The sequence below is a fragment of the Astatotilapia calliptera genome, chromosome 5 (genome assembly GCF_964374335.1).
Source record: "Astatotilapia calliptera chromosome 5, fAstCal68.1, whole genome shotgun sequence".
Classification (NCBI taxonomy): domain Eukaryota; kingdom Metazoa; phylum Chordata; class Actinopteri; order Cichliformes; family Cichlidae; genus Astatotilapia; species Astatotilapia calliptera.
In genome coordinates, this window is record NC_137426.1 from 36,502,173 (window position 1) to 36,515,859 (window position 13,687).

The following is a 13,687-nucleotide window of genomic DNA, read 5'->3' on the forward strand; positions in this document are numbered from 1 at the left end:
GTGTAGTTTATCTTATACCTGAATCCTCATGGCAGTTACGTTGGCATGATCTGTCTCTTTAGTCTTAGAACTGCTTTGTTCTTCAGGGGACATGATACTGTGGTGACATTAATCTATGTGGAAGATTGTAAAAGTCAAATCCAGCAGTCAGTTTTAGCCAGACAGGCAATGACCACTTGATGTGCAGATATGAAGGCAAATGTAATCGGCCCACTTTCATACACTGCATGAGCCATGTTTTAATCAACAGTTTTCCTTATGCTCTATTTAATGTTCTGCTTAATAAAATTAATAAACTAGTCAAACCTTATTATCTAAAGTCACATTATGAAGAAATTTAAGTTATACCATTAATACCAGTTTTTCCCAGTCTATCAGCATCTGGCCAGGTGTTGAGTTCATCTGTGTTTTCTCTATTCTTTAAGGTGGAGAGCTGGGCAGGTCCATGTTCCACCCTTGGTACAAGCTGCACTTTCTGGGCTTGACTTTCACACATGCTGTGTACATATATACATTGTGGCTGTATATCTTCCATTCTCTCACAGTTGGTTTGTCCACAGTGGTGGTAACTTGGCTCTCTCAAGTCTAGAGTTAGTTTTTTTGTGCTTTCTCTTGTAACCCAGTCTCCCAGTTCCTTGCCTGAAGTCTGATTCCCACCCTTTAGAAAATCAACCTGTGTTCCCTTAAGGATTCAAGAGTTCACAACTAGAAATACACTTTCATCACTCTCACAGTCCAACACTCCCTGTGGATTCAAGGCTCTACCTGCCACATAACGCCCCTGCCTGCTCTCCATTGATTCCCAGCCACTCACCTCAGATCTCTACCTGCCCACCGGCACCTCTCTCAAGCTCTGTTCATCTGCACCACAAGTAAGAACACAGTTTGCCAACTCTCTCAGCTGTTGCAATTCTCTGAATCAGTCCAGCCACGTCTAACAGTTGCCCCTTCTCTACAAACACCACCTGAGTTCACCTGTAGTGCCCTTCTCTCTTTTTCTTACCACTTGTAAATAAACCTTGAAACACTCAGTTGTGATCACTGTCTCCTCCAAGCTGAAAGTTAACTCTGACGGTCATTAATGCCCACATAACCTTTGCGTCAGTGGTGGAATCCACAAACATCCATTTGGTAACACTCCCAAAAAGCTGATTCTGTTCATCTGGACGTAGCGTTTAGATGTCTATTCACACCTACAGGCCAGTGGACAGTCTTTCAATAATGAGGATGTACACATCCTGGAGAGGGAGGAACGCTGGCGGGGAATCAAGAAAAGGGAAAGACCATCTCTGAATTGAGAAGGGGGCCTAAGAGTATATCTTTCACCATCTTACAATGCTGTGATTACAGCCATTCCCCAACTCTCTGTGAATGGTACTCATGGCCATTGATCAAAGACCATTGATCAATGATCAGTGGTCAACGGTCACTCACATCACTCACTTGGATGAGTGACGAAACGTTTCTCCCAGATGAACAAAAAAAACTTTTGGGATTTCCATGATTGAGCATGCATCAAGACATTTGGTAACAGTGTTGGTAAATTTTGTATTTTGCAATTCAGTTATTTGTTTTTACCACTCTGTTGCATCTTGGATAGCTAGTTTGAACAGTCATGTTGTCAGGATCCGGAGTCTGCGACTCTGTGTTTATGTTATTATTATTCTGTGGTTTTGGTTATTTTGGGGTTCTTGTACATTCTCTGTTCACGTTTTATGTCCCTATGTTCTGTGTTCCCCAGTCTGTGTGAAGTCTGTGTGTTGTGTCATTGCGTGTATGTGTTTCCTGTTTTATTGTGAAGGTCTGCGTCTTATGTGAGTGTTTTCAGATTGCCTCCCTTGTCTCGTCACGTTAATCACTCCCAGCTGTGTTCCCCACCTGTGTGTAATCTCCCTGTGTTCTCTGAGTGTATTTTAGTCGTGTCTTCTGTCTTAGTATAGTTGCTGGTTCGTCTGCGTTATTCCCCTCCGTTATTCTGTGTTTGTGCCTCCGGCTTCCTGGTGATTCTCCCTGCAAGGTACCCTCGTTCGTGTTCTGGCTTTGTTAAGTTTTAGTTTTCCCAGTTGAGAGTATTTTCTGTTCTGTTCCTCGCCCCCTTCCTGTTGTGCTGTATTTCACCTTTTGTTAATAAAGCTCACTCACTACTTAGCAGTCCGCATCTTGGGTCTTTATCTCCATTCCACACGTCTGCTACGCCAGGCGCGACACATGTCTTACTTTATCTTCTTTGCATCTTAAGGGCCTGATCACCCTCTATTTTTCCTGCACCTGACTTAAATGTATTTTAAATGGCTCTTGGTCATATTTTTAGCTAAATAGTTTCATGGGTCTAAAATTATATTTATTTATTTATTTATTTCATTGGAAAACCAATAAACTTTTTTTTTAAATGCCTATTTGTCTCTGTTCTATCAGCTTGGACACTCACACTAGTCCCTTTTTAAGCCAGCCGTAAGTTTGAGTTCAAATATGAACCTGTTAAATTTGGTGACTGTATTTCGCACAGCTGTCATATCTCTGTATAAGTACTGGAGTAGTTCCCACAGGGACCATGATCTGCAATGATCACTCACACACAAGATGAAAACTACCAGCTCTGTTATTATGGCCACTACCAAAATACAACCGATGACTACCTTTATATTGGCTACATTTCATTCCTCTAGTAGGTGCAGTAGATAAAACTGGGAAAGAACATTAAAACCTTAAACCCAGTTTAGGTAGCTTAGATGTGTCCTTTGAACTATCAAAATAAGTGGTCATGTTTAAAATGACTGCTTTTGCTTCTATCAGGAGGGGAAGTCTTCTTCAATAGATTAAACGGGTCTTGAACATTAATGGAGATCTTCATTTTCTGTTAATTGATATAGGAGTTAATTTTCAGATATTTTGAATGAAACCACGAGAAACATCACACTCTCGGGAGCCTCGATCCGCTGGGTTGGCAATCTAGCTTTGTTTGTAGGAAAGTTCCTGGGCAGAGCTGGTTACAGCAGAGAGCTGCAAATGTCTTTCTTCGCTGTAAGAAATGTTTACATCTTGTGCCCTTTATTAATGTCAGCACTTATTTGATTAGTGATGCGTGTGTGCTTTTGGCTGTAGAGAGAGAGAGAGAGCAGAGAGACAAGGGAGCGAGGAGAGGAAGTGAATATCCAAAACCACAGTCATGAGGTTGTCAGTGTGTGCAGCGGTGTTGGAGCACTGATTTGTCCATCAGCGTACACTTGGGGTGTAAGGGTTTCTTTGTGTTCTGGCGAGTTTTCTTCGTGCAGCATGTCAGAAGCTGCACGAGTGTCTTTCTGTATTTCTTCTGGATCTCTGCTGATGTTCAGAAAGCTTCCTCATCAGCTCGGTGAAAGTTACTGCTGTCACGCATCGTTTTGAAGCGTTTTTGTTTTCGTTTAATTGTGTTATTTTTGCTCGAACATCCTGGTCTGGATGCGCAGCAGAGCGGATACGAGAAGCCCGAGAAGCGCTGAAATGATGCGCATCCGTGGCCGAAGCGTTTCGCTCTGTGAGCTCGGCCGTCCGCTCTCTACACACTGAGAAAAGCGGAGAAGAGGGGAGCCTTTTCCCGTTAGCCGAATCACGTTTCACCGCTGACTGAGTGACTGATCAGAGCTAAGGAAAACGGAAGGAGGAGTGGGGCGTGTGGATGTGAGACTAAAACAAAAAAGAAAGGAAAAAAGCAGGATCTGGATGCAGAAGGGAACAGCCACTGTATGCGGGCACAATTGTTCCCGAGATTTTCAATAGAATAGACATTTATTTTCATCCTTTGTACTTGCGGATTAAGAAGTTAGTTCGAGAAAAGAAGAAATAGCAGGTTGGCGCGCTGTTGTGTACGGTGGGTGAGGAGGGTTTGGGGGGTGGGAAAGAAAAATGCTGCCTTCGCAAGAAGCCTCCAAAATCTACCATGACAACTATATGCGCAACTCCAGGGCCATCGGGGTCCTGTGGGCCATATTCACCATCTGCTTGGCCATCATTAACGTGGTGGTGTTCTTCCAGCCTTATTGGATTGGCGACAGCGTCAACACACCTCAAGCCGGCTACTTCGGTTTGTTCCACTACTGCGTGGGTAACGGGAACTCCAACCGGGAATTCTCGTGCCAGGGCAGCTTCTACGAATTCGGCTCCATCCCGTCAGGAGCCTTTAAGGCGGCCTCATTCTTCGTGCTGATGTCCATGGTGCTCATCATCACCTGCATCGGCTGCTTCGCCCTCTTCTTCTTCTGCAACACTGCCACGGTCTACAAGATCTGCGCCTGGATGCAGCTGCTATGCGGTATGGATGGAAGACACTTTGGTGTGTTTTGAGGTAGAGGGGGAATTTGAGTCTTCCCAGGCTTTTTGGCGTGGGGTAGGGGCAGCTTGAGGAGAACGGGGTCCTCCTGTGTTACCCACCCTTTGTGTCGTTGTCAAAAAGTGTCACCAGGTCCTCAACAGAATGAGTGCAGCAGAATGAACGCTTGGAGGAGGTCACATAGAATAGAGATCATCCCTTCAGAGTTAAAATAATTTCTTCATCTTAGCCTTTGGCTATTATTGGGTCTTTCCTCAAGAACCCTATCATCCTGTTTTACATAAGGCTCGTTAAAATAATGTGTCAGTGTAATTATATGGAATTATGATAATGAAATGCCTTCAGCAGCATTGAATCAAAGATCACAGCTTCTATGTTGGTTATATCTACAAGATTAGCCAACATTATGTGTGATCTACAAATCATGCATTTCAATAATATATCTTCACTACATTCATTCATTCATTCATATATATATACAAAACCAGAACAAACATACAGCTGACTTGAGAGGGTTACACGGAGTCTTTCCCATCAGTGCTGAGTGCAGTGCAAAGTGTTTTTTCTTCTTCACATTAAGCTGATGAAGCTTTTCAGTTTTGTCAGTGGCTGATCATTTTTTTTCTGTGACCTCCAGGATTGGAAAATGAAACAGAGAGCCAAAAACTACAGTTCTTCTAATTGGCACTTGAAGCTGCCTCCAAAAGCGATTGAGTGCGTATTGACTCCTATTTTTAAAAATGCTTTAAAAAGCATTTTTACAGCCTGGTTTTAAAAGCACAGTTTAGGACTCGATGGATAATATTCACTTTCCTAATTTCCTAATAATTTTCAACTATTTAAATACTGGAGTTAAGGTCATTAATGGTGTGTGGTTCAGATCATCCTAGAAGTTTGTGCTTCAGGTTTTGTGAATAAAATTCTAGAAGTATCAGCTGTTTAAAGATCCTAGCTTTATATGATAAAGTTAGAACCCCACTCCTTCATCCAAATATGTTCAATTCTGGTCCCAAACAAAAAAACATGATAGTGGCCAATACTCGAGCGCTGAGGCTCCAAATGGAAAGTATGACATTTATATACAGCCTATGATCTGGCTTGGAGTGGTGCTTTGTTGAGTCACAGCATTGCTGTATGTGAAACACTTGATACCAAGTCTGGCCTAAATTTGATCTGCAGTTTGTTATGGGCCACATTTGGCTTTGGCCATTGACGTTGGCTGATTGACTTCCTCTCATGCCCACCAGATGCTGGGTGTGTTGTGGCATTTTAGCCAAATGTGGCCCAGACAACAATAATCTCTCTTGAGCCTTGCTCATGACTATTTAGCCATACTTGGCCCATTCAACATTCACTAAACTATAACCAAGTGTCAACTTCCAAAAGGAGCCAGATTAGACCCAGAGGTGTTTGCTATCTCGGTTACAACTCTTTGTGTGAGCTTTAAAAGGCTCTCCCATCACAGATTGTTGAACAGATTGTGTCACTTCAGGTGGCGTCTACAAGTGTGTCCCACATGCTCAGTAACATCAAGAATCCCCTAGAAGATTCCTAATCATAAAAAAAACACTAACTAGACGTGATGCACCTGAAACTGCTCTCAAATGGGTTTAAAAATTCAGTGAGTGTTGATAGCGGTGATAGTTGTGTTGAAGGTTTGGCTTTTGTTGATACTCTTGTTGCATGATTGCATCATTATTTCAGAACTCCTCACCTTAGTTTTTAAAAGTCTGAATTTCTATGCATGTGTGTGTTTTTTATGAAAACATGGAGTCTAGTGTGGTGTGTGTGTTTGGGGAAGAGTATGTTTGTGAATTGGTCTGGAAGCACTGACATTAACTGGGAGGAGATATTGCTGGCTCAGTTATTCATCCTATTTGGGAGCTGGAGCCAGGGCTACATATTGCAATGGACTTGGGACCTTTTGTAAGCATAGACTGTTTTCCAGCACTACCTGGATCCACAAAAAAGCAGGATAAAACTATGGAAACAGTTTCTTCTTGGAAACGAAATATTCACACAGCTTCAAAGACATTTCTGTTGGTGCCGTTTAAACAGTGTGACTTTGAAGAGCTTGCTTAGCCATAAGAAATGATATATCCTGCTCATGATAACTTATTAACTGCAACATATACTAAAGGTCCACCGTGGTAAAGGACATACTCATCTTTGTCAATAGTCACTGTATTTGTGTTGATGCAGCAGTCAGCCCTGTTGCCTTGTAGCCCCCACCCACACTTCACCACCTCATTTCCTCATCTTTTTTTTCATTGCTGATTGGTTCCTAAGTTTCTTTGCTCCTTGTGCCAAGTTGGCACACATTACATAAGGACTGCACACTCTCACTCATGGAGCGGCAGATAAGGTGAGTTTGGTTTATTCTTCTTTTTAATTTATTACGACTTTTCTTTAAGTTAATGACTTAGTCTGACCTCATTTTCTCTTTTGACTTACATGGACTTCGGCACATTGCTTTTCTTCATTAATTCCTTAAAGTTAACCACAAAGAAAACGGGGACAACATCACACCAGGGAACCCAAATCATCACCAGTACCCCAATCTGACTAAATGTGTCATTCCTACAAGAGCTGGATGTTACACTGGGATATTTAGTAAAATAACAACAGAATGCAGTGATTTGCAAATAATCAAGTCATAAACCCCAATTTTTTCCTGACACAGAAGGTCTTCTATTTAATAAGTTAATTATTTTATCATTTTAAGAAAAACATTACCTTGTTTTGAATTTAATGGTAGCAAAAGGTCTCAAAAAACTTGGGACGGGACAACAAAAGTGTGTAAAACGGGTACAGCTGGAGGAAGATATTGCAGATAATTGTTTTATTTAAAAAGCATTTTAGAGAGGCAGTGTTTCTCACAAGTACACGAGCAAAGGTTCTGCAAAAAAAGAGAAATGCATAAACAAATTGTGGTACAATTTGAGAATAATGTTCAGTATGAAATTGTAAACAACAGGCATGATTCTGACAATTGTATGTGAACACAGCTCACCATTTCATCCACAAATGCAGGTTAAAGCTCTATCATGCAAGAAGAAGCCATACGTGAACAAAACATCCAGGAATGCTACCATCGCCTCCGGCCCACAGTGTTTAAAATAAACGGAGGAAAAGTAGGAAAACGACTCTGTAGTCAGACAAATTTGAATTTTATATAATTTGTATATAGAGGTTTTCGAGCCACACAAGGCCTTCATATTTCAGCAAGACAATGCTGAACTGGCCTGCCTGAAATTCAAACTTTTCACTAAGTGAAAACAAGTTTGTGGCTGATGAAGTAAAAAATAAAACACTTTTTTTGAGACCTGTTGCTTCCATCAAATTTTAAAAAAAATCTATTGCATTTTATCTTTTTTGACATATATTCTCCATGTTTTAGTATGACCAAAATATAAATTGCATTTTATTTATTTGCATTTTACAAAGCATTCAAACTCATCGTTGTTTGTTCCATCTCCTCTAACCTTTATTAGTGGAAGAAGTTTCTTTCCTCTTGCTTTCAGAAAATGAAGGGCATATTCCTGTGTCTGTGATATCCTGATGGGACTGGAGTTGAGCCGAAGACTCTGGGGCAGCGTGCAGATAATGGTTTAATTAGCTCTGCGGTGCAGCTCTGCAATAGGGCTTTAGTTGGCTGTGGACAGTGCAGAGCTGTGGCAGCCCAGAGAGGCTGGTCCTGCTCAAAATGCTTCACAGCACAAAAAGACCACACCAACAAAGAGGAGATGGGGAGACCTGTCATAAGTTGTCGGGTGTAGCAAGTGCGAGGACCCAAAGGCAAAGAGCCAGATTGAAAGCAAATCATTTGTTTTAGGGTGATGAAAAAACTATCAATGTAAAGGTCCAATAAGGGAAACACCGGGATAACAAGAAACAGCTGAAACTAATTTTACTCCACACAGTGACAAGACTCTAATGCATTTAAACTTAAAGACACAAGGGTGGAGGCCTTAACTGGAATACAAATGTACATAACGAAGAACTTAAAGCCACAAGATACAAAGGAATATGAAATATACACAACAAACAAGGTAGGAACCAAATTGAACATCCAGTAAAAAGAATATAAACTCTGACTCTAGGACATTGGACCATGACAATCTTTCCATCAGTAGGTAAAACAGGAGTTGCTTTGGTCCTGTATGTATTCAGAGAGTTTTACTACAATCTACAAATGGTAAAAGAGCGTTCTAGATCACAAAAGAAGTTCCTGTATATTCAGAAAAATGCCGTTTCCTGGAAGCATTACCATCGGACTGCTTCCTTGAGGGCTAATTGACTGTTATTTATGTACATCATAAATATATTTTGGCCCTGAGCCATTAAGTTATTCATAAACTAACAGCAGCACTCAAAAACTGCTCTAGGACTGACTGGAAGCCAGTGAAAATGTGTAAGTGCACTAATGGGGCGATCGTGGCTCAAGAGTTGGCAGTTCGCCTTGTAATCGGAAGGTTGCCCCGGTCGAGCCCCAGCTCCGACAGTCTCGGTCGTTGTGTCCTTGAGCGAGACACTTCACCCGTTGCCTACTGGTGGTGGTCAGAGGGCCCGGTGGCGCCAGTGTCCGGCAGCCTCGCCTCTCAGTGCGCCCCAGGGTGGCTGTGGCTACAATGTAGCTGCCATCACCAGTGTGTGAATGGGTGGATGATTGTGTGTAGTGTAAAGAGCTTTGGGGTCCTTAGGACCAAGTAAAGCGCTATACAAATACAGACCATTTAATGCACTCAGCTCTCTTGGTGCTGAGTGCATTAGTGTTGGTGAAAATGCTGAGTACCTTTTTTAGAAGACACATGATAAATTCCTGTATTATCACAATAAAAAATGAGTTATCACTGCATTTTAACATTAAGTGCTAATGGTCACAACTTGAATGCTGGCATTTTGATCTGTATCTGTGTGGTGATTGTGGGGTGTAGCTATAGTTGGCCTACGAAGGACAAGATATTAAACACTGGTCTGTGGAACTCGTTTGCTATTGGAGCAATGGAGCGGTCAGTCATCAGTTAGTCAATCAAACGGGTCAAAGACGGAAGCGTCAGCTAAAATTACTGCAGCAGTTTCAGTTATGATACCACAGTTACTGACAATGATGATGTTTCCTGCTTTAGTCTTCTTTACAAATATTTGACTGACGCATTATATTATTCCTTTTTTCACAGTTTAACACTGTTAAAGTCCTGTCTGCTGCCCATAGTGCTCCCACTAATGACAAATTATTAATTGTGGCAATTTTGGTTATATTTTTACTCCCACACACCAGCAAACTAAAGCAGTTATGTAACCCAAATAATAAATATCCATCATGTTACATTATGGTTACAGATAAATACAATGTGATTACAGTAATACGTCATTTTCTCTGACCATGTCTTATGCAGATGGTACAATCTGAAAAAGATGAATACATACATGAGGACAGCAAGACAGTGATGAAGTGTGGCTTGAGATGAGCCCCCTATTGATGATACATAGGCCGACAGATGCGGTCATGAAGGACTCTTTGGACTATTAAAAAAGAAAGAAATTGCATTTGTGCTACAAATGTAGGGATGAGGGGGTATGGTTTGTGGCTTGGTGTTAGGAGGGAGCGGTTGGGCAAGAAGGTTGTGGTGTCCGTTGGGGAGAGTGCACACTTGGCATGGATTTGCTAATTAGTCTCTCCCCATGTATTTAGTAGGTGCGAGGCTGGAAGGAGTTTTTTTTTGTTTGTTTGTTTTTTATTATACTGGCCATGGGAGCAGGAAACTCTGAACTGCATGTATTTGTCCAGTAAAAACATTTTGTAAGCAATAATCACACCCTCTCTGTGGTTACTGAGGTGAACCGCAGAAACATCCCTGAGTTTTCCCTTCCTGTTGCAAAAGTTGCAAACTATAGACCTATCTCACATCTATCTTTTTTGTCTAAGGTCTTTGAAAAAGTTATTTTTAAGCAGCACACCGACCATCTGTCAACAAACAATCTGTTTGAGCCATTTCAGCCTGCTTTGAGACCCAACAACACCACAGAAACAGCTTTAATCAACGTTGTAAATGATCTGTTGGTAAATGCAGACAATGATCGCACCTTAGTTTTATTACTGCTGCGATTGACACTGTGGATCACTGTATTTTATTGGCTAGGCTAGAACATTTTAACAGAGTGACGGGAAATGTTTTATCATGGCTGAGATCACACCTGTCTGGGAGATCTCAGACTGTTAGTTTTAAAAATGATCTCTCTGAGACCTGTGCTGTGAGGCATGGGGTCCCTCAGGGCTCTGTACTTGGCCCATTGCTGTTTTCTCTCTATCTGCTGCCTCTTCTACGTTCTTTTAATGTAACCTTTCACTCTTACAATGACCTGCAGCTATATGTTCCTTTAACCATAGAAAACTGTGCTGACGTGTCTAAATTAGAAGCTTGTCTATCTGCAGTTAGAGGCTGGCTATCTGATAATTTTACTGCTTCTTAATGCTGATAAGACATTGGACCAAAAAAATTTCAGTACTTGTCCCAAAATTTCTCCATGAAAATTGATGACTATGTCATAAATTGCAGGGATGTGTGGTTTGATGCAGTGCTCTCCTTGAAGTCATGAAGGACTGCCTTTTATCTCCTCAGGAACATAGCTAAAATCAGACGAGCTGCAGAGGTTCTTGTCCATGCATTTGTCTCTTCACGCATTGATTATTGTAACGCTCTTCTTTCTGAGTTAACCACAGAAAAGTTTTAGAGGTTTACAGATAGTGCAAAATCCAGCTGCTCGCATTTTAACCAAAACTAAGAAATTTGAGCACATTACCCCAGTACTGAACTCTCTTCATTGGCTACCTTGTCAGATTCAAGCAGATTTTAAGGTCCTGCTGCTCACCTACAAGGCTTTAAATGATTTGGCACCTTCGTATCTCTCTGTCCTGAGATCGGAGAGCACAGGATGGAACACAGAGGTTTTGCACCTCTGTGTTCTATCCCGTGCTCTCCGATCTCAGGACTCTGGCCTTCTAAAACGTCCTAAAGCCAGAAAGAAAGACTACTGCGCAGCGTGCTTTTTCTTTTCATGCCCCATCTTTGGAGGGTTTTAAACCTAAGTTAAAGACCTACTTGTTCACCCTGTCCTATGTGTCTTAATTCTATGCCTAAAGTTTTAACTAGTTGTTATTGCTATTCCTTTTTGTTTCATCAGTTTTTATTGTTTTTATTCATTCATCTTTTCTATCTTCAAATAGCCATTCAGCACTTTGTTTGAAAGTGCTTTATAAATAGTTATTATTATTAGTAGTAGTAGTAGTATTTTTTTTAACATGTAAAACTACTTTCTTTCTGTTTCTCATCCCAATCCACCAACTAGCAAGAACGTGATAAGACTAAAATATCATGTTACCATGCCTGCAGCTTTCTGTAGTTGTTTGCTTCTAATTAGTCTACTTTGACAAAATGCAAAGAACAGATTACTAAATAATCTCTCTTTCTAGATAGTTGTTATTGATTTGGGCGCTACCTTCTTAGCAGAACTTGGCCTAGTTAGTAATGATTTGTTTCTAGGTTTGATTGTGCCCATAATTAAAAAGAAAACCTTTATCAACCCCAGCGAGGATGTGGAGGATGTGGACGAGTAGTGGCTCTACTCCGAGCTGCAAACGCTCCAACTCATCATACTAACTCAAAGTGAGAAGCCTTTGGAGAAGCTTTCTCCTCGTTGGAGATAAGCTAGAGGAGGGGGAGAGGGAGACCTATGCTTCTGTTCAGCTGCAACCCAGCTCCAAATAAGCGGAAGAAAATAGATGAATGGACTAGAGACCGTGGAGTATTGTTGCGTGTGTTTGATCTGTGTTTGCACAAGACAGATTTCCTCCTGGGGCAATAAAGTAGGTCTTTATCTTTAAAATTTCTTGATAAATTCAAATATTTTGCACGATTATCTTGTGATAACAGCAAAGACATTCTAGTCAAACAAAATGATACAGCCTCAATGTCCATAAATAGCTTGTATGGTTACTGAAGCCAACTAAGTTGCAAGTGCAAAAGAACCAAAAACATATGATGCAAAATCTTGTTTGAAATTGCATGAGAAATTTTACTTTACTGAGTCCTCACTGTTTGTTTTCTGAAGCAACCTGAGAGACTGACTGCTGATCCTAATCTGGTCTTTGCTCCAGGAAACAACGATATGCGAGTGAGCTGCTCTACTCTGCCTGCACACACAGTACACTGAACTCACCAAATATTACGTAAAGATGGATACAAATGCAAGAGGCTATTTTAAGACACTTGCTATTCTGACACTGTTCAAACAAACAAATGATAGTTATATATGGTGTATTTAAATGAATGGGATGCCAACTTATTACATCAGGTAGCAAGGTACTTTTTTTTACATACAAAAACACAGCATTTAATTTGGGTTGAGCAGAAAGTTTCTTCAGGCTAAAGCACCACAAAGTTCAAATTTAATTGTGGCTCTGTCTTTGTAAACATTTAAACTCCAGTATCCAAGGCACCAGAGGTTCAAAGCTACAACAAAAGCTGTAAGATACTAGATTTACAGAGTGGACTGAGTTGATGTCCACTTATCATAGGAGAGGTTACTGTTAGTACTACAGGGCGAGAAGACAGTCGGTGAAAGGGTTGCTTCCCTGTACCTCCAGGTTAGAGAATGGGTGTGTCAAACTTTACTTACACACTGAATGAAAGTTCAGAGTACCCAGCCTTCTTGGCACCTGGTGTCCCATCACCATGTGCCCCATCTGGTGGATCTTGTTCTACTTGAGAAATTCAACAGCGCTGTGGCTATTGGACCGGCTGGAACAGCCTTGCTCAACCTGAACCCAAATACTGTTTTTCTGTTGTAGTGTCCATTAATGGATTTATGGAGTGGAGGGAGCTCATCTCAGGAATATTTATAAGTCATATTCCTGACTTATAAAACTGATTTTATTTTAGAATGTAGCACATATTAAATAACATCAGTGTGATTTTACTTTCTTTATTTAAAAAAAATACATAAGGAAGGCATTTCTCTTGTTCCACTGGTCCCAAAGAAGCCCAATTGCCCACTAGCATAAGATTTTCTTATTCATGTCTCATACGATCAGTTTAAATTATGCTAGAATAAATCACACAATGAGCAACGACTTTTCTAAAAAGCAGCTGGAAATGGGATAGTCCTCCCTGGCACACCACAGGAAGTGTTGGATTTCCGTCTGTTTGCCCTGGCTGTTTGCCGTGTTTTGGCTGACAGTGCGTATACTGCCGCTGTGTATTCCTTGGATCCCATTCTTTCATCCTCACATCAAAAACAATGGCCATCATGTGCTCTGTTGCCACTTGCTGCCCTTTCACCACCTCCTTCTCCCCTCTTCCAAATCTTTCCATCCTCATC

At 41.1% G+C, this 13,687-nt stretch overlaps 1 protein-coding gene across 3 annotated transcripts in view; it reads left to right on the forward strand.

The window, feature by feature from the left end:
* The first annotated feature begins 3,169 nt into the window (after positions 1 to 3,169).
* Positions 3,170 to 13,687, forward strand: part of lhfpl4a (LHFPL tetraspan subfamily member 4a) — a 31,661-nt gene continuing 21,143 nt past the window's right edge. For all 3 annotated transcript variants that reach the window (XM_026169097.2, XM_026169098.2, XM_026169099.2), the window contains exon 1: positions 3,170 to 4,288. In XM_026169097.2, the coding sequence (XP_026024882.1) occupies positions 3,883 to 4,288 (406 nt within the window). In that variant the 5' untranslated portion in view covers positions 3,170 to 3,882. The remainder of the gene's footprint in view (positions 4,289 to 13,687) is intronic.